The sequence below is a fragment of the Orcinus orca genome, chromosome 6 (assembly GCF_937001465.1).
Source record: "Orcinus orca chromosome 6, mOrcOrc1.1, whole genome shotgun sequence".
Classification (NCBI taxonomy): Eukaryota; Metazoa; Chordata; class Mammalia; order Artiodactyla; family Delphinidae; genus Orcinus; species Orcinus orca.
The window spans coordinates 107,029,215-107,051,271 of NC_064564.1; the positions used below are offsets into that span (position 1 = coordinate 107,029,215).

At 41.5% G+C, this 22,057-nt stretch overlaps 1 protein-coding gene across 7 annotated transcripts in view; it reads right to left on the reverse strand.

Annotated features, from left to right (window-relative positions):
- Nucleotides 1-6,016: 6,016 nt before the first annotated feature.
- FBXW2 (F-box and WD repeat domain containing 2) overlaps nt 6,017-22,057 on the reverse strand; it is a 32,125-nt gene continuing 16,084 nt past the window's right edge. For 4 of the 7 annotated variants that reach the window (XM_033427319.2, XM_012532811.3, XM_033427321.2 and 1 more), the window contains 4 exons: nt 21,605-21,738; nt 16,648-16,734; nt 15,866-16,035; nt 6,017-10,955 (listed from right to left, as the gene is read on the reverse strand). In XM_033427319.2, the coding sequence (XP_033283210.1) occupies nt 10,667-10,955; nt 15,866-16,035; nt 16,648-16,734; nt 21,605-21,738 (680 nt within the window). In that variant the 3' untranslated portion in view covers nt 6,017-10,666. Of the gene's footprint in view, nt 10,956-15,865; nt 16,036-16,647; nt 16,735-17,457; nt 17,550-21,604; nt 21,739-22,057 lie in introns of those variants that run through there. The other 3 variants (XR_007478177.1, XM_049711592.1, XR_007478178.1) reach the window with 3 other exon arrangements.

The window sequence follows — 22,057 nt, forward strand, 5'->3', positions numbered from 1 at the left end:
CATTCTCTACATCTGCATCTTTATTCCTGTCCTGCCCCTAGGTTCGTCAAAACCATTTTTTTTTTAGATTCCATATACATGTGTTAGCATACGGTATTTTTCTCTTTCCTACTTCACTCTGTATGACAGACTCTAGGTCCATCCACCTCACTACAAATAACTCAATTTCGTTTCCTTTTATGGCTGAGTAATATTCCATCGTATATATGTGCCACATCTTCTTTATCCATTCATCTGTCGATGGACACTTAGGTTTCTTCCATGTCCTGGCTATTGTAAATAGCGCTGCAATGGTACATGACTCTTTTTGAATTATGGTTTTCTCAGGGTGTGTATGCCATTTTTTTTTTTTTGCGGTACGCGGGCCTCTCACTGTTGTGGCCTCTCCCATTGCGGAGCACAGGTTCCGGACGCGCAGGCTCAGCGGCCATGGCTCACGGGCCCAGCCGCTCCGCGGCATGTGGGATCTTCCCGGACCAGGGCACGAACCCGTGTTCCCTGCATCGGCAGGCGGACTCTCAACCGCTGCGCCACCAGGGAAGCCCTGTATGCCATTTTTAATCCTGTTTTTTTCACCTTAAGTTTTTGCACTTCCCCCACAAATTATTCTTCATAGCATTATTTGACAGCTGTGTATTATTCCAGCGTATGATAAGAGAAATTTTAATACAAAATTAAAGGTATTTATTTATAAAACAATAGGGAAGAGTTTGTGTAGTCTGCCTACTGATGTCTTGACATGAAATGCGCTATAATAACTGAAAATAAAGTAGAAGCCAACTCCAGTTTTAGAACACATTCAGAGTGGCTGTAATTTTAAGTGCAAGAAAGTTCTTAGTATAATTAATGCATTCTACAGCAACCGACTTCTGCTCAACTCATTGCCAGATGCTATTCCCAAGGATTCCACTAGATGGCAGAACAGGCTAGGTAAGAGCCATGGTTCTCAACCTTTGTGGGCGCAGGAACCACCTGCCTAACTCCAGCCTCAGAGTTTCTGATTCATTAGGTCTGGGGTCTGGCCCAATAATTTTCATTTCTACCAAGTTCCCAGGTGATATGAATGTGCTGGAAGGATATCACACACATCGGGAACACTGCATTATAGGAATCAATGCAGACCAACCCAAAGCCCATTCACCCACACACCCATCCAGCCCCTCCTTCCGAGTTTATATTAAGCCAGTTCCAGGCAATATGGGCACAGAGAAGAGTAAGACACAGTTCCTGTTCGCAAGACATAGTCTTGTGGGGTAGAAAAAAAGAAAGTAAGAAAACAGTGCTTAGTGTTGTCCGCTTAAGCTGACACATAGCCTTCCTAAGCGTTTTTTGTTTTTCTGATTCCCTCTCAAAGAGTTCAAGCAGGAATTCCCCTGTCGGTCCACTGATTAGGATTCAGCACTTTCACTGCTGTGGCCTGGGTTCTATCCCTGGTCAGGGAACTATGATTCTGCAAGCCCCGCGGTACAGCCAGGAAAAAAAAAAAAAAAAAAAGAGATCAAGCTTTATGGCCTTAAAGCTTGAACGATCAACAAGCTCAGTCTGCTGAACTAACAACCTCAGGAATGTTAGCTCTCCTGCAAAACCTCACAGATGGAAAATCTCCTCACCGAACTCACAGAGGCCCGAAATATAAAAGCACACCTGACAGCACCCTCTGCATTAATGAGTAAAAATAAAACACTAGGATGACTGTGTTCTTGGAATCTGTACTTGGTGCCTTCTGAATTAGTTCCTCAATTTAAATTTCAACACATTAGTTTTGGAGAAAAACCTTTTGATTCATGATTGCTCACATTTTCCTTTAAATATTATTAATCACCTGTGGTATATCTTCATTAGGAAAAGTTTAAATTAAGACAGCTCTGTATATCCAGTACTGTTGACTGGCTCTCTTCTGAAGTTCTAGACCTACTCTGACAGGCAATGCAGTTTATGACATATCATGTTAATTACTGGGATGTAAACAGCGATTGTTGATAGGTTTACTTAACACGAATCCTGGAATGAAAGAAAACTTCATTGCATGCCTTGGGTTGAATTCTTCCTTTCAAGTGATGCCTAGATTAGTGAAATTTCATTTGTGACTATAATTCATCTCAATGTTTCCCAAGTTTTTGAAAATGTAATAAAAATAAATGGGTAAAAGAAGAAGAGTTCAGAAGAAATACAAATAAGCACACATAAAAATGTCTTCACATGTTAAAGAAACGACAATTAAAGCAACCTTGAGATACCTTCTTTGTACCTACTAAATTGGCCATTTCAAATAACCACTCAACACTGATGATGTGTTGAAACACGTACACTCAATCCAGTAAGGTGGCAACATAAATCCCTTTAACCCATTTGGAAAGCCACATGATAAATATGAAGCAAAAGCCATAAAGCGTTCCTTCCTGGAAACAGAGGAGGTTTCTAGGGACCCAGAAATGTTCTTTCTTGATTTGGACAGTGGTTAGACAGGCGTTCACTCTATAGCTACTCAATAAACTGTGTGTGTTTTATGGTCTCTTCCATGTCTAAATGTTAAGAAAAAAATTTCCTTTGCTTTTATCAATAAGTCATCTACTGGGAACTTGTTCTAAGGAAATCATGTGCAAAGAAGTTCTCTGTAGCATTACCTAAAAAGCAGAACTAGAAACTACCTAATTATTCACCAAAACAGGAATGCTTTGGCAAATTATATGTAATAAAGGAATATTACAAAGTATTATGGTAATTGCAAAGACAGAGCACAATTCTGACAATACAAAACAATGATTTGTAATTACATAAATCTATACATATATGCATAAGGATTAGAAGAGAATATTAAAAATTGTTATGATAAAGGAGTCTGGGTAATTTTCTCCAGAAGTTTCTGTTATTGTTAGATGATCTTTGCCACAAAGAGAACAGAACATGTGGTTAGGACAGGGGCTTCCCTGGTGGCGCAGTGGTTGAGAGTCCGCCTGCCGATGCAGGGGATGCGGGTTCGTGCCCCGGTCTGGGAGGATCCCGCGTGTCGCGGGGCGGCTGGGCCCGTGAGCCATGGCCGCTGAGCCTGCGCGTCCGGAGCCTGTGCTCCCCAACGGGAGAGGCCACAGCAGTGAGAGGCCCGCGTACCGCAAAACAAAAAACAAAAAACAAACAAAAAAAACCGCAAAGGACAGGGACATCTCACTGGCAAGGACTACCCTTGTCTAATCACAGAGTGATCGTCAAACATTGTTCGAGTGTACTCAGAACACTTTAGATGTTTATAGAACACGGCAGAACAATGCACCCCTATGTTCATAGCAGTACTATTCACAATAGCCAAGACATGGAGACAACCTAAATGTCCAAAAATGGATGGATAAAGAAGATGTGGTAGACACATACAATGGAATACAGTAAGTCCCCTACATACAAACCTTCAAGTTGCAAACTTCCAAAGATGTGAATGTGCGTGCATCCTCTACAAGTGGTTGTGCTTTTGTGTACTTTACTGTACAGTCCTGAATAGAGTACAGTAGTACAGTATCTTTATTTCAAGCCCAGGATGTCTGGAAGCAAGAGGGTAGATAGAATTGAATCCAGCAAGGAACCAGAACCTGTGCCATCAGCATCAGGCATGAGCAAGACTGCAGCTTGCCCTCCATCTCCTGTTGCTGACGATCCTTCAGCTCTACCATCTCCCACCCCCTCTCCCTCCTCCAGTCAGTAACTTTTCTTGCCTGTTCACTCGATGCCAGCCCCTGTATGCCAGCTGTTGTATGGTACTACTGTACTTTTCAAGGTACTGCACTGTAAGATTAAAACTATTTGTTTTTTATGTATTATTTGTGTGAAAAGTATTATAAACCTATTACAGTACAGTACTGTATACCCGATTGTGTTAGTTGGGTACCTAGGCTAACTATGTTGGACTTACGAACAAACTGGACTTAAGAACGCGCTCTCAGAATGGAACTTGTTCGTGTGCAAGGGACTTACTGTACTACGCAGCCATAAAATAATAATGAAGTAATGCCATTTGCAGCAACATGGATGGACCTAGAGATTATCATACTAAATGAAGACACAGAAAGACAAATACCGATTGACATATATACACCAATATGTATAAAATAGATAATAAGAACCTGTGTATAAAAAAATAAAATTCAAAAAGACAAATACCATATGATATCACTTGTATGTGGAATCTAAAATACAACACAAATGAACTTACCTACGAAACAGAAACAGACTCACAAAGAGAATAGACTTGTGGCTGCCAAGGGGTAGTGGGGTGGGGGAGGGATGGATTGGGAGTTTGGGATTAGTAGATGCAAGCTATTATATATAGAATGGATAAACAACAAGGTCCTACTGTATAGCACAGGGAACTATAGTCAATATCCTGTGATAAACCATAATGGAAAAGAATATGTAAAAGAATTTATATATAACTGAATCCCTTTGCTGTACAGCAGAAATTAACACAACATTGTAAATCAACTATACTTTAAAAAAAAATACGGCAGAGTAGGGAAGTCTAAGACAGGGAGAGCTGTGTGTAATTGGTCTTTCATTTTGCTTCAAGGCTCTGACATTCTCAAAAGTTATTTTTCCTCCATAACATGTAGCCCCTAAGATAATTCATGGAATTTATTAAAATATCAAGAATTTATTGAGCATCTTGTAAGAACTCAATCTTAAAATGTTACTGGAGAGACAAAGCATTCACCTAAATTTTGAAAAATGTATGGCTTAAGGGTAAAAGTTAATGGTTTGCCAACTGCAAAAGGTACTACATGATGAATTGCCAAATGAATTGCACACCTACCTACCCTGGAACAAAACACTGAGTCAGGCCCAGTGCGGGGTGGTGCTCACCAGAGGCTTTAAAGATGGTGGGAGGTTAATGGGATCCTACAGGCTGGCCCAAAGACAGGTTGGAAAAAGCACAGAGGGCTTCCCCACGAGGACGGGGGAAGACCCAAGGTGCAAAGGCAGGAAACGAAAGAGCAAGAGTCCTTTGAAGAGATGAGCTGGGACTCAATTACACTGATAGAGCTAGACACCCTCTGCTGATAACAGGGAGTCATTAAGGTTGTTGAACAGAGATACGTGCTCAAAAGAGTGGTTGGGGAGAGGCCCTGGAAGCAGAGTCCATGGTGGCTCAAGAGGTACACACGAGTGCTGAAGGCAGATGGCAGCGGGCCAGGTCTGGATTGAAGAGACTGAAGTAGAGAAAATGGGAAGGGAAACAAGGAAAGGCAGGAAAAATCCAGGTCTGCAGAGGCTAAACATCAGGGCCCCAGCCTCATCCTCGCTACTTACTACTCCTCTAAGCAATGAGCCACTCTTTCAAGCCTCAACTCCTTTTATTTTTAAAATAAATTTATCTACCTATTTATTTATATTTTTGGCTGCATTGGGTCTTCGTTGCTACGCGCGGGCTTTCTCTAGTTGTGGTGCATGGGCTTCTCACTGCGGTGGCTTCTCTTGTCATGGAGCACGGGCTCTAGGTGCCCAGGCTTCAGTAGTTGTGGCTCGCGGGCTTAGTTGCTCCGCGCAAGCCTCAACTTCTCACCTGTAAAACAGGAAGGACAATCTGCCCTGTCATGGTGCTGCTGGGGATCAAAAGTACAGGACCATGTTTGATGACAAGGAGTCCTACAAGTTTAAATTAAGAAGAAAGAATGAACCAACTTGGGGATGTGCTCAACAGAGGAGGGCAAAAGAGAGGAAGCTGATCCCAAGGTCTCCACCCTGCATAAACGTACTTTCCCTCCATCTGCATCTATTCATGAGGGTCACCAAAATCCTTCCTTGCATTTTACTTTTAAATTTATTGTTTTCCCTCTTGGATCTCATTCAGAAATTGTTACATCGTTAGACTTACATTCTAGAACATGCAGAAACAGCAGAAGAACAGAGTCACTTTAGATCACTCGAGGGGCAGTTCATTTCTAAAGATGCATTCTAAAACACTCGCTTTTGAAAAGTTTCCTTGGAATTAGTTGGGGGAAAAAAGCAAGAAAATAGTCTTAACTACAGAATGTAATTTTTAAGGAAATGCAGCTTTATTTCTTTCAAGTACAAACAATAACTTGGGCTTGGCTAACCAAATGTTGCCTAATCAAGGGAACCTGCTTTAATGTATAGATATAAATGATTTACAGTTAGCACAATCACTCACAGGTAGAAGAATGCTTCTATGATGCATGAAAATAACTTCTCGTCTTATAGAGACATCTTGTTCCACAATCACTCCACTATTTGCTTAAGCAATCCCTTCTCCCCCGCCCACCCACCCCACAGACAGTTCAAATATAAACTTCACTTCATTCCCCCTAGATCACAACATACATCGAATAAGTGAAACATAAGTTCCATGTTGCCACAGATGTCGGATTGGTGAGGCCAGCCTTCTTCAACCTGAGCATTCTCATCAAGAGTACCAAGTCTAAATGAGTGAAATATGTTCACAATTTGAGTATGTGGACACCAAACAATTGTGAGCTTTTATCATCTGAATTCATAATTTGCCAGGTTTAAATACAGAAAAACACATTTTTATCTGAGCATATTCATGAAGAGTAGAAGTAGCTGGATTCTTTAAGCTGCAATAATTAAGTATGTTTACACTGGTCAAGTCGGTAGTACTAGCTTTAAGCAACTATACCATTCTGGGGGAGATCGGAAACGCATTGAAACAACTTGACAGCAAAACACCTTTCTGCACTGAGCATGATCATTCAGCCTGATTAGGCTGAAGGGAGTGATACAAAGACTATCCAGTAATCCACGTGAGGATATATCCTGAAAGAAATTCACTTTCCTAGAGTAAGTACAGGGAGCTACGGATCAGAACACTGCCAAAGATGGCTGGTAGGCATTTCTGTCAAGAATGCTAACCTGTTCTCTCCATCAGACATCCTATCTGGGGACTGCAGAATTCTCGAGTGTCTTGGTTGTCTTAAGTATCTTGGCAAGCACCAGCATAACCAGGTAGGAAGGCTGTGTCAAGGGGACAGACCTAAGGTGCCTCTCCCCTATACTGACAACTCTATGGCCCTAAAGGCAAAGGGCACAGTGTGCCCTGGCCCAGGCTGCATCCTAGGGCAGCAATCTGACTACACACTTCCCTACAGAGGATGGCAAGTGGTTCAGACACCAAGGCCCAGTAGAGGCCCAGACAAGGAGGAGGTACGGAGAACTAGAAGAGGGACAATGGGAAGATTCACCTCTAGGCTCCCAAGAAGCCAGGGCAACAGTCACGGCTTCAAGGAGTTGGCTGGGTTTGGCCAAAGCAACGCATAAAGCCAGGCTCTACTCTCCTTAGCTACTTCTGTTTGGTTGAAACGCCTCACCTAACAGAAACAAATTCTTCATGTCTAATGTAATACTGTTTCCAGAAGTATTTCTTTTCTCCCTAAGATTTACAAATGCAGAGCAGTAATCATTCTCCTGAGAACAAATACTAGAATGATTACATAACCCTCATTCACATTTTACTGAGCATTTTTAGTGGCCAGCACAGATTAATTTTAAACTATGAAAAATGAAGTACACAGCTTAAAATAGCAATATTCCCCATCTTCCATTTAAAAGCTATTCAAACACGTGTACTTCCTGTGGAACGTCTTCAAAGTCTAGCCCCTATCCTGGAGGAAGTCTTTCTTCCTACTTCTCTGATAGGTCTAACAGGTCAGGTTTGACAACACTTATTACTTCAAATAATGGGGCTGGCTGGAGGAAACTAGCTTCCTTTGGAATGGGAACAAAGTCTGCTAAAACCACACTCCCTCAGCTCTCCTGGACCCCGTCCTCCCCCGGAGCCTGAAGTTGTTATGGTTCCCTACACAAACCGGAGAGGAAAGAAGCCCACCTTCTACCACAGCAGGGCCACTCAAGAAATCCAACACTCATAAAGAAAGATGGAGTCTATCTGCTTATGATTAAGAATTTTTCAGAAATGAGAATATTCACAAAAGAAGAGGCAAAGGCAAATCCCTTGCCTCTGAGCTAAGGAAGCAGAAGTCAGTGTGTAGGGCAGAGGGGCCCCTGACTCCATGAAGGGAGACTGAGTTATCCCCTACCCACTGTTCTCACTGACTCCCCACCTTGCTTTATTTCTTTTTAAAGGATAAGTTAAGTTTTCCATTTGTATAAAAGCTGACAATACTATGAATAAAGCTAGCATCCATAAAGCAATTAAATAAAATGCTCAGGTGAAACAAAGACCTCTGTGAGGAGGATCAAAGTTAGGACCCTAAGCACTGCTGTCAAAATCAGCTGTACTACCTTGATGGTAACTTTGGTATTCACCTCTGAGAACTTAAATGGGACATGCCATACAGGTTTCAGGTTTGTCACTTTCAAAACATTTTTCCACAAAGGACTATAGTTATAATCACTTGGTCTCTGAAGCTACTGGATATATCTGATGGTGAGGTGGGAATAGGGATGGTCATTAGATTAGTAATCTCAGTTTTTTTGTTCTGGCTGGATGAAAAGGAGTTAAGTTGTTTACCCTTATCATGGCCCAAAGCCTCCTGAGGTTCCTGCAAAATAGATTCCAGCTTCTAATCTGGTTCCACTTCTTGAAGGACCGAGCAGAGCTCACACACAGAACTCAATGTGAAATGGATTTGGGGGATGGAGAAAGATAATTGTTCTTTTACGTAATTCCCTCAGAGCCTCAACATGGATATTAACTAAACCCGTCCTTGAAACCAACCATCAAAATTCTCTGAAACCCTAACTTTGCAGCATTCAGAAGTCCACTGTCAGGCTCTAGGCTGATAGGATTCTGGGAGAGCTGTGTCCCCACTGTACTCTGAATCATTCTCAGCTCTGCCAGCAACCCTTTTCCTACCTGAAAAACAGATGTGCTTTGTATCAGAGTTAAGAAGATGAATGAATACCTCATATTCCCAGGCAAAGGCTCTCACTCAGGTTCCCATTAAGTTCATCTTCAAACTAGTTTCCTGTCGGTCTGTGAATGAAATGCCCCCCTCACTCCCCTGTAACACAACGGGGAAGAGCTGAATTCTTCCTACTACTTGCTCCCTCGACTTTCTCCCTAGTGTTTGTGACAGTTACTTTAAAACAGTTCCACTGCGGAATCACAGCATTATCTAATTTACAGGAATGAGAGGGTGGAGAATACAAACTGGCAGCCCGCAGACATGCTTTGTTTAGCCCACTACACCTTGAATGATCTTCAAATCGCTGTCAACATTTTTAAAATTAGGGAATTACAAATAAAATTCTGGAGTTCTACCTCCTTCTGAAAAATCAGAAGACCTGCCAAACACTGGGCCTGTTTCTGCCTAACACTTAGGGCTCCATAACTGCCCTGCCGGATAAGCTTCCCCTGGTGCAGCCCCACCCTACACAGCATGCTGCACTCACTTATGTTTATCTGCGTGGCTCCCCTGGGCGTGTGGCTTTGCGAACCTTAATCTAGGGCAATTCCTTCATTTCCAACAGAAAGTTAACCTGCCTGAGGCTACACATCAAGTTAGAGGCAAAGGAGGACGAAAGTCAGGGTCAGGGATCTTTCTTTCTAATATGGCACACTGCCTCTCTAGAGGACCACAGCTGCTCTCAGCATTTCTTCTACCAATCACTTACATTTTTAAAGTGGAACATGTAACATTTTCTACATTCCCTCTTATCCATTCTTTTTTGTACGTTTGGATTTCCTTATATGTGACAACCTTCTATCAGTGATTTCATTTATATATTATCTCCAAACCTAAAGAAGCAATGAATCAGCAATCAGACAAAACTGAAATATCAACTTTTGCACACCTCAGCAGACACAGGACCAGAAGGAGTCTTAGAAACCAAGTGACAGCCTAACAACTAGCTATACAGACAGGGAAAATGGGGACCAGAGAAGTATATGCCTGGGGTGCAGGGTTCCTAGGTAACAGAGCCAGTCTTCAATCTGCCAGCTCAGTGCTCTTTCTACTGTACCATGTCACCTCTGTGCAGTGACCTAGGCCGTGGGGGACCAAGGACCAGCTTGCTCCACCTAGAAACAAAAACTACATAACTTCCTCACATAGACATGGCCCACCTTCACTCCGTCAAGAACTAGGGTTTAGAATGTGTTACAAACCATCAATTTATAGAGCTGGATTTGCACTGGAAGATGACTTTTCTTTAGAACTGGTATTTGGTGGAGAGTATGCATGTCACAGAACCTGGTGGTCTTTATAACACGGGTTGTTAGAACAGCTAAGCCCCATGTGAGAAAAGTTGCTGTAACAACATCATAGCACCTTTGCTTCAACTTCAAAAGAGAAAAAGGCAATGGTAAAAAGCTTTAATAATAGACTGAATGTGTTTTTATAGGCAACCAATTAGCAGATTAATGAGCCATTTAAATATCTTTACTTAAAACCAATATTCAAGAAAGATGAACCCCAAATGCAGCCTCTTATACTGACCAACATAACTAAGTACGAATGAAGTCAACGGTGCACCCCATCAGCATGCTGCGGTGTATGTCAACGAAATGAGCCCTCCCCGACCCCGAGCCCTGGTCCCCTGGCAAACAGAGATAAATGATTGTGCACTGCGTGATGATACCATTAGGTGAGAACTTTGGTTCATGCAGTCGGCTGCCACAGAGGTTGCACTCAAAACCCGCAGCCCCGGCGCCCGAAGTCAGTCAGCGGCGCAGCTCGCGGCATCAGCCGTGCTCCTTCCACAACACCAGGTGAATACTGTGGTCAGGCATGCTGGTGGCAAAGACCAAGCCCGTGTCATTGTGCCCATCCAGTCCATTCAGCCAGGACGCTTCGCCTGCTAGGAAGCTGGAGCCTCTCTTGGATTTCCTATACTCTGGGAGAGGCCAGCGGCTAATCAGGCTCTCTGTCCGCAAGTCCATGATATACAGGTAGCGGTTGTCAAACAGCAGGGCAAAGATATCTCCAAAGCCAAGCAAGGCCAAGTTTGCTATCTCAGGAGTCTTGATGACCCTACAAGGATGAGAGTTAATAAACATGAACCAGAAGGCACCTGTGCTTCTGTTTATGCTACTGTAATCTTTTCTGGAGAAATTTAAAACCAATGCAAAATTCAAGCAGCAAATTTAGAGTTAAATGAAACATTTTTATAAAAAGGAAAATATGAGGATAAAAAGCTCACCCTCCTTTAGAAAAAAGGCCGGGGAGAAGAGCCCTTCATAATGATAAGGGAATATAACATAGGCATATAAGGAGATGAATATTTATAAAAGCACAAAATGCCCATCTAAGCTGGAAAGGATCTTACAGATTATCTCGTTTAATACTCTCACTTTTAAGATGTGAAAACTAAAGTACAGCCAGGGTAAATAATTTGGCTAAGGATTCACAACTAGTTAGTTACCAGTCAGAACGAGAGGGTAACACTCAACTCTTACCACTAGGTAAAAACTACTATACAGTCATCCCTTGTTATCCAAAGGGATTGGTTCCTGGACGCCCTCAGATACCCAAATCCGAGGATGCTCCAGTCCCTTACATAAATGGCGTAGTACAGCTGGCCCTCCACATCCATGGATGCAGAGCACACGGATATGGAGGGCCGATGGTACTGGCCTGGGGGAACCTCCCCCAGCCCAGAACAAAGACTAAAAACCAAGTGACTCAGACTCAGTGCTTCTCTATTCGGCACGTAGCAAACACAGGTTCCTCTCTAAGAACAGCAGAGGCTGAATATATAAAGTTCCCCCAAATAATTCAGAAACATTTATTAATAGATTGATAATAAGTTAGAGAAAACTGTGAGAGTTGGAGGACAGCCTTAACCTTCTCAGGTTGGCAGTTCCTAACACATCGACGACAAAGGCAGAAAGTGGGAGGGACCTTGCCAAGCAGGAACACAAATGAAAAAAAACAAAACGAAACGAAACCCTCCGTCTCTCTTATCTGCACATTTAGTAAGGCGAAAAGTTGCTGTCCTCTTTGGAGGCACTAGGAAAAGAGCTATAAGACAAGGGCTATACAAATTCTGCTGTGACAATATATTTAGCCTAGGTGAGACTCCAGTTTATCCTACATCTTAACAAGGACACTACCAACTAGTGTATGTCCAAGAGGTCAATCAGAAGGGACAGGGCCTGGTGACCAGGACAAGCAAGGAACAGCTGAAGAATATGAGCTTGAGACGGGGAGAAAGCAAAGTGGCAGGGACAGGGAAGCTATACATGATCATCGCCTTTCAATAGTGAAGGATGCGTGAGAGGCCAGGCATCAGGCGCTCTAGCAGAGAGAACGAAGGTCAAAGGGAAAGGCCGTTACAAAGGAGCAGATTTTAGTCTGGTATCAGGAAGGGAGGGGATTTAGCAGTGAAGAGTAAGACCTGCTCCTCACACTCAGACAGTCCAAAGCAACCTTCTTAACCTGCTTCTCTTCTTCATTTCCTTGCTTGCTCATTCACCCAGCTGCTCAAGCTAGGAAACATGGCAACCATGCAAATCTCAAACCACAAATCCAATCACCAAGATCTACGGATTTTACCTCCTAAACTTTCCTTTAATTTATTCACTACTACCTGAACTGCCCCAACTCTGACCCAGGACATCACCTTTGCCTGCACTGCTACCAAGAGTTTTCAATGGGTGCCCCCACGTCTGCCCTTGGCCCCTTCCAGTCAGTTAACCTCACACTAAAATCTAATCCTATCATATTTTAAACTTTTAAACCCTTCAATGGCTCTCTACTGCACTCACATCTGCCACTCTGGCCTTCTTTCAGTCACTCAAAGGCACCAGGCTCTGGCGTCTCGGGGCCTTTCAGCAGACTCTGCCCTCGCGTCTACAATGCTCCTCGCTGCACTCTCGCCCCTGGCGCTTAGTGAAATGCGTCTACTCATCCTTTACAGCTCGGCCCCAATCTCCTCCTCAAAGAAGCTTTCCTTTACTCCTCAAACTAGGCAGGGTCTCAAAGTACCCTGAACCCTGTTGCTCTTATCCCAACCATGAAAACACCTGAATGTAGTCAGCTGTTTAATTTAGTCAGCCTTCCCTGGGTAGTCATTTCCACAATTTGGTAAGTGTCTCTGCTGGTTCCCAGTGTACATCACAGTGCCTAACATACAGGTTAAATAAATAATTATCTGCTAATGACTAGAGAAGTGGTGCAGTAAGCATGGGAAAATACAAATTCCTACAAGAGAGAGCCAAAGGAAACTGGGGGAAGCAGCAGGAAAGTCTAGTAAGTCCCACATCATCAACACAAGCAGAAAATGACCAGAAACTTGGAAAACAAGAGTGGCTAGGGGACAGGACTTAAGCCTGAGGAAGTTGAGCTGACTCCAAAGACCCCAGCACAAATGTGCTGCAGGACAAAACACAGGTCCTGACGGGCTCACAGCCTGTCTACTTTGATTACTTTAGAACTGTAAACAGACATCCCTGCAGTGCACTCTGGGCCCTTAAACCTACAAAACCCCACCTGCTGTAGTGAGATAACCTAGCTCAAGGGATTGCACCATAGCTTAGCTTTATGGAGCAACATGCTACTATTTGTGCTTTCTTTTCAATTAGCATCAAAGCTTACAGAATGCAACCTGGTCCTGGCAACTGAGGCCACAGGATTTGTACAAGATTTCAAAAAGAGGCTGTTATGTTCATGTTTGAGGGGAAAAAGCAAGAGATAAAATAGCCCCTTTTCAAAAAATAAAAAAATCTGAACTTAGTACTTGCTAGCAGCAAACAATCTTGCAGATTTATTGGTTACAGCTAGTATATTGAAACATCAAAAATTAACAGAACTTTCATCTGGGACTCTGGACTCTATATGCCATTCTGAGTAAGAAGCACGAGAATATAGGATCAAATTAAACCTTTAGAGACTCTCAAACTCTAAGCATTAATCAGATTATAATACCTCTATTCCACCTTGCCTCTTCACCCCTCTCTCCCAAATTTTAATTCAAAACAAAAACAATATTAAACTATCAAAGATCTGATTTTCCCACGGTGACTAAGGTCATATCTGTGGGGAACTGGTTCCAGGACCCCCCTGGATAACAAAATGCATGGACGCTCAAGTCCTTTGTATAAAATGGTGCAGTATCTGCATATAACCTACACACATCCTCCTGTATACTTCAAACCATCTCTAGATTACTTACATCTAATACAATGCAAATGCTATGTAAATAGTTGCTGGTGCATGGCAAATTCAAGTTTTGCTTTTTGGAACTTTCTGGACTTCTTTTTTTTTAATATATATTTTTGATCCTCAGTTGGTTGAATCTGTGGGTGCGGAACCCATGGCCAAATGTACTTCAATTTCTTACTTTGCAAAGAATCAAGTTCTTTCAAAAGTTCCTTCTCTCTGGCTTGCTGGTTCCTTAAGCATATGCCTGCCCGATGATCCAACCACAGATGGATGGATGGATGGATGCTGGACTAGGATGAGCTGTGGGATATTGGGCAAGGCCCTTATCCTCTCTCAGCTTCAGTTTCCCCATCTATAAAATGAAGAGGTTGGACTAATGTTTTCTGGTATCTGTTCCAGTCTTTCTTTGTCAAAATGTAATTATCAATCATTTCTAGAAATTATTCTGACAGCTTGGAAATCTAACTGGTTAGAAATGTAGGTCTAACTCCAGGAAGACATAAATGAGGTTGTAACTTTACAACCAGAGAGACTGGGCCCACCAAAGTCCTGCGGGCTAGCGGGATCAGATTCCATACAAGTTGACCTCAAACAGTCATGCATAAAAACAATGAAGAAAATGTTCAGTTTCTGTCCCCAGGCCAGCACTTCCTGAAGCATGCTATGGAACACTAATTCTGTGAGCTGTTAACATGTGCTCCTCAAAACCAGGGCTCTATGCACAATACATGTGAAGTACAGTAGGTTAAACAAATTAAAACAGGTTTCTTTATGTACGACTTCTCACACCTATTAGTAATAAAAACCTGTCAGGTCGTCTGCTAGGTCCTCATTACAGGCATTTCATTTAAACTTTACTTTACAGGTGAGACAATTCAGACACAGAAAGGTTAAGAAACTTACATAAAATCACACAGCTCATAAGAAAGAGAACTAGGTCTTAAACCAAGGTTTATTTATCACCAAAGTAGGTTCTCTTAATCACCATATGTCACTGGCTTCCATCAGCCTCCAATATGCTAACAGATACCGCCAGTCTCCAAGAGGGGTCTATGATATACAGTGAATCACAAAATTATTTGTCTACAGACCTCTATTTCTTTCTTTGGAGAGAAACTTTGCAGGTTGTAACTTTCTCCAAGTTTCTCTGTCTTTCTGCTAGTCAGCAGAAAGCCACTCAATCCCTCAACACAGAATTTCAACTGACCAGGAAGTAGAACTTAAAATATTAGAACTAGAAGAGATCTGAAAGATCTTTTCATCCAAACTCTTCATTTTCCAGAGAAGCTGGAAGGGGAATTCAGAAATTCTTAAAGTGGAAGTAACTCAAAGCAAGACGACTTAGAATCTAGACCCTTTACATTCTAACATATAACTCTAATTTAATTACTGCCTTTAAAACATTTTTATGTGTGAGATTGTCAGCACACAACTGATGGACTAAACATTTCCCCAAAGCAAGTTACTAACTGGTTTATGGAAATATTTAGTCTTGCCTTTATTATTATTATTATTATTTTTTTTTTGGCGGTACGAGGGCCTCTCACTGTTGTGGCCTCTCCCGTTGCGGAGCACAGGCTCCGGACGCACAGGCTCAGCGGCCATGGCTCACAGGCCCAGCCGCTCTGCGGCATGTGGGATCTTCCCGGACCGCGGCACGAACCCGAGTCCCCTGCATCGGCAGGCGGACTCGCAACCACTGCGCTACCAGGGAAGCCCTTGCCTTTATTATTAAACTGCAAAAGACTGTTAAAGGTAAAGGTCCAAGGGAATATTACCTGAGAATATCATAACTGGCAAAGTCCCACTGGTAGAGACCCAGTGCCGAACTACAGACAATGTATTTGCCATCAAAATGAAGTCTTGGCTGCAGGCAGATACTTCTATCCTCAGAGACAGACAACGTCTTTAAGCACTTACAGTTAATTTCTCTCCCAATTGGCCAAATCTACAGATAAGAGAAAATTAGGAAAGATGAGAGATCACATCACCATAGAAAAGCTTGTCCTTAAACAATGTGGCCTGTGTTTGCTGACGTCAAATACAAAGTGAAGTAAACTGGAGAGACCACAGGTTTTACAGCTGAAGCATGGGTTCAAATTCTGATTTGGCACATATGTGTTGCGTAATCTTGGGTAAAATATTTAACCTCTTTGAACCTTAGTTCCTGCAGTGAAGATGGTTAGTGCCTACCATATGGAACAGTTTAAAAGATGCAATAAAAACACATGTAAGAGTGCTCTGTAAACTTTTTTGCAAATTGCTATTATTATGACACAAGTAAATGTTTATGTTTTCATACTTTAGATCTAAGAACTGAGGAGAGCAGGAGATATATGTCTTAAGAAAAGGTAAGAACGCATCGAAGATAAATTTCTGTGGATTTTTTCCCCCTTCATTTACAAATCAGAGTTAGAAACTGCCTAGAACACAGGAAAATGAACAATTCTCTTTCCAGTGTGTTTAAGAGGGCTTAAAGACATTCCTTCCTCCCTTGAAATATTCCCCCCGTGCCACACTCTTTCATAAGGCAAAGTAATGGAGGGAAAAAAAACCTCACCTTGATCTCATATTTGTCTGCACTTAAGAGGATGTAGTCTCCAGGGCTGTGCAAGAGAGACTTGACTTTGCACTTTTGCAAGACCACCTAGAAATAATAAATATCCATGTTACAGAAAGATCCTTTTAGTACTGTTCCTACCCCTATGAAAATAGGAAAAAGAGCTCAAAATGATATGGTATATGAGTAATCTATAACTCTATGTTAACTATAACACAAGTTAACCTTTACTAAGAGTTTTACTATTACCAGATTCTTTAGATTATTAGCAAGACCTAAAAGTGTCTAATGTTGGCAGCATTTACTCTTAGCTTTAGTCTGGAAGCAAACATTAGGACTGACTTTAAAAATTATAAAACGTAAAAAAAAAAAAAAAAAAAAATTATAAAACGTGACTTCATAAAAAATGTGAGGGATAGGAAAGAAAAAAGTCCATTCACATAGTAGATACAAAGGACCTGTTTTCATAAGCATGTGCATCATAAAGGGAAAGGCACTCGACTTGGGACCAGAATCTGTCATATGTTGACTCTGCAACCTTGGGCAGGACCATCTAACCTCTTCATTTCTCAGTTTCCTCATCTTTAAAATAGGGGATGGGGCACCTATTATCTCAAATAATTGTAGTGAAAATGAAATAAAACAAAGAAAATAATAATGTAATGGAAGCTAACATTCCATTAGCATGTGGGATAATCTGTAAACACTAGCTTCTGGTTATTTTAGGAATAAATAAGCATAAAGTGAGAGGGGAGGCCAGGCTCACTCATTCAGAAGCCTGGGTTGCAGATTCAAATGAAACTGACAGACCTGCTACTGAGTGCCAGGCACCTTGCTGGGTTCTGTCCCATCATCTCATTTAGTACTCACAGGAACATCTAGCAGATGATGAAACTCAGGCCCTGAAGGGAAGAGTAACTTATCTAAGACATCTCAGTCAGTGTCCTGGCCCCAAGTCCACTGTTTTTAACATAACACCAACTTGTATTATATAACTTTTCTATTTAAAATTGAATGCACCCAGTACAGAATTTTTTTTCCCAATGTTTTTATTGTCCTAAAATACACATAACATAAAACGTAGAATCTTAACCATTTTTAAGTGTACAGTTCGGTGGTATTACTGGTCTTCTCACACAATCACCCACCCAGTCTAAAAGCCACTAGTCATCAGATTCTTTCTTCTTCTTTGCTCCCCATGAGTAAGTTCAGTTGGCTTTACCTTAAAGACACATCCTTCGTGTATGCCCTTCTCTTTCTTTATTGCCACCCAAGTCCAAGCCGTGGGTCTCTTTTGCTTAGACTACTGCAAAAGCCTAACTGGCCACCCTGCATCCACTTGTGCCGCACTGTAACCCATTTTTCACTCAGCAGTTATCTTCTTTTTTTTTTAAATTTGCTTTTAAATTAATTAATTTATTTATTTTTGGCTGTGTTGGGTCTTCGTTTCTGTGCGAGGACTTCCTCTAGTTGCGGCAAGCGGGGGCCACTCTTCATTGCGGTGCGCGGGCCTCTCACTATCGCGGCCTCTTGCGGAGCACAGGCTCCAGAGGCGCAGGCTCAGTAGTTGTGGCTCATGGGCCTAGTTGCTCCGCGGCATGTGGGATCTTCCCAGACCAGGGCTCGAACCCATGTCCCCTGCATTGGCAGGCAGATTCTGAACCACTGCGCCACCAGGGAAGCCCAGCAGTTATCTTCTTAAAAACATGAAATTACACCAGACTCTTGCTCAGAACTCATCACTTGCTTTCTACTATACTTACAATAATCCAGAATCCTTAATGAGGTCTAGTAAAGCGTACATGATGGCCCCTCTCCCACACCTCCCCCAACTACAGCACAGCTCCGCTGGCCTTCCAGGGCATCAGCTTATCAAATGTTCTAGGCTCTTTCCCACCCCAGGGCCTGTGCACATACGGCACCCTCTGAAACACTCCATTTACACAGTTACCTCCCATTTATTCTTCACATTTGGCCCCTTCTCTAAAAGCTTTACCTGAATCAAAATGAATTAGACCCTGCACTTTTCCTCCATAGCACTTAACACAATTTGTGAACTTGTGAAATTACTAATAACTATTCCTCCTACTAGACTAACATTCGCATCAAGCCTGGGTCTGTTTTGCTCATTCCTGCATCCTTAGCCCCTCACAGAATAGCACGATAAACTCAAGAAAAGTGTTTCTGCATGGCATTTCCACTTTTTACATGGCTTTTGATTCTCACAGCAATCGTTTTTTTGAAAACTAGAAGACATCACAACATTCTTCTAAAGATCCTGTACATTTTTGGTTCTTCTTGCGAGCATTATTTTCTCCTCCTTCCTCCTTCCCTTTCTTCACAATTTATTTAAACTAAAAAACCAAAAAACACTGTCCACCCATTTCTCCCACTCCCCACATCCCACCCCCGGCCTCTGGCAACTACCAATCTGTTCTCTGTATCTATGAGCTTGGCTTTTTTTTCCCCTGTAGAGTCCACCTATAAGAGAGATCGTATGGTATTTGCCTCTTTATTGTCTTACTTCACTTAGCATAATGCCCCTGAGGTCCATCCATTTGTCACATATGGCAAGATTTCATTCTTTTTTTTACGGCTAAATAATATTTCAATACATATACCCCTTCATCCATCTATGGACACTTTGGTTGTTTCCATATCTTGGCTATTGTAAATAATGCTGCAATGAACATGGGGGTGCATGTATCTTTCTGAGTTAGTGTTTTCAATTTCTTTGGATAAATACCCAGAAGTGGAATTGCTGGATCATGTGGAAGTTCTATTTTTCATCCTTCGAGGAACTTCCAAACTGTTTTCCGTAGTGGCTGCACCAATTTACATTCCCCTAAAAGTGAACAAAGGTTCCCTTTTCTACACAATCTCACGAACACCTGTTATTTCTTGTCTTTTTGATAATAGTCATTCTAACTAGTATGACGTGATATCTCATTGTGGGTTTTTTCCCCCTAATATTTATTTAGTTAGTTGCCTGTGCTGGGTCTTAGTTGTGGCATGTGGGATCTTCATTGCCACGTGTGGGATCTTTGTTGCAGCATGCGGGATCTTTTTTATAGTTGCGGCATGCAGGATCTAGTTCCCTGACCAGGGATCAAACCTGGACCCCCTGCACTGGGAGCGCAGAGTCTTAACCACTGGACCACCACGGAACTCCCTCATTGTGGTTTTGATCTGCATTTCCCTGATGATTAATTATGCTGAACATCTTTTCATTTACTTGTTAGTTGTTGTTTTCATTTATCATCTATATGTCTTCTTTGGAAAAATGCTCAGATCTTCTGCCCATTTTTTAATCAGACTGTTTGGTTTTTTGCTATTGAGTTGTATGAGTTATTTATCTATTTTGGATATTAGCCCCGATCTGATATATAATTTTCAAATATTTTCTCCCATTCAGTAGGTTACCTCTTAATTTTGTTAAGTTTCTTTTGCTGTGCAGCTTTTTAGTATGGTGTAGTCCCACTTATTTATTTTTGCTTTTGTTGCTTTTGGTGTTAGATTCAAAAAATCATTGCCAAAACCTATGTCAAGATGCTTATGATCTCTTCTTCTAGTCTTAAGTTTTATGATTTCAGGTGTTAAGTTCAAATCTTTATTCGATTCTGAGTTAATTTTTATGTATGGTGTAAGACAGTGGTTGAGTTTCATTCTTTTGTAGGTGGCTGTTCAGTTTTCCCAACACCATTTATTGAAGACACTGCCCTTTCCCCATTGTATATTCTTGGCTCCTTTGTCATAAATGAATTGACCATATATACGTGGGTTTATTTCTGGGCTATCTATCCTGTTCCATTGATCTATGTGTCTGTTCTGCCAATACCATAGTTTTAACTACTGTATCTTTGTCATATAGTTTAAAAGCATGATGCCTTCAGCTTTGTGCTTTTTCAAGATTGCTTTGGCTTTTTGAGTTTTTTTGTGGTTCCAAAATTTTAGGATTATTTGTCTTATTTCCTTGAAAAATGCCGTTGGAATTTTGATAGGGATTGCACTGAATATGCAGATTGTTTTGGGTAGTATGGACGTTTTAACAATACCGATTGTTCCAATCCATGAGCACGAAATACCTTTCCATTTATTTGTGTCTACTTCAATTCCCTTCATTAATGCCTTGCAGTTTTCAATATACAGGTCTTTCTGTTATGTACTGGTTAAACTTATTCCCAGGTATTTTATTCTTTTTAATGCAACTGTAAATGGGACTGTTTTCTTTCTTTCTTTTTCTGATAGTTCATTATTAGTGTACAGAAAGGCAACAGATTTTTGTGTATAGATTTTACATCTTGCAACTTTACATGTAGTTTACAAGTTCTAACAGTTTTCTGGTGGAGTCATCAAAATGTCATGCATCTGCAAATACTGACAGCTTTACCTCTTCCTTTCCAACATGGATCCCTTTTTTTCTTTTTCTGCTCTGTCTAGGACTTCCACTTATATGTTGAATAAAAGTGGCTAGAAACCAGCACAATGTTCTTTTAAAGAGCCTGTACATTTTTCTTCCACTTCTCGCAAGCATTTTCTTTTTTAAAATGAAAATTACTTTTCTGATTTAAAAATATGCTTATCCTAAAGGGAAAAAAGTACTCAATTCCACAAGAAATAATCATCTTCAACATTTTAGTGCAAAAACACATTTAGAAACTGTCGTCATACTCTACATAGTTTTTTGTAAGTAACCTGTTTTATTTGCTCCCTCTACCCACCTAATATATTGTGGGCATATTTCCATGTCCATAAGTCACTCATTCATTAAACTATTTACTGAGTGTCTTTTACATGCTGGCCACTGTTATACACCATCATGCTTTGTGGTTGTATCTATCCCATCTTATGACTCATCTACCACTTATGAGGCAGCATCTACCATCCTCCATCCCACCCCCAGCTCCCCCACCCTCAGCAAGACTGATGTCAACATTTCTTCTGTAAGTCTTCCTACCTTGGTGACCCATTCTGTGTGCCCGGTGAGTGTGTTTAGGCACGTCCCAGCAGATAAAGCCCATACTTTCACAGTGAAGTCTGCAGAGCCACTCACCAAGATGTCCAGTTCATCATTGTAGTCGACGCTAAACACTAGTATATACAACACACACAAAGTTAAAATACGCCTTTGCCTGTGGGTCTTTCATAGTAGAGTTCAATTACATTTATTCTCCCTAGCTGCCCAACTGTATAATTTCTCAACCAGAACTACTGTAGGAATGATGCTTTCTCAGCTAGCAATTTTATGCTAAAAAATATATCCATTTCAAAATTCTTGTTATTATCATAGCTTATAATTCTAAGGATGAAAAGCTCCTGGAATAGTACGATCTCTTATACTTGTACTAGGTTCCGAGTGAGAGGTAAACCAGTGTAGTAGATAATGGCATTTCTTCTCAGGACTGCCTGC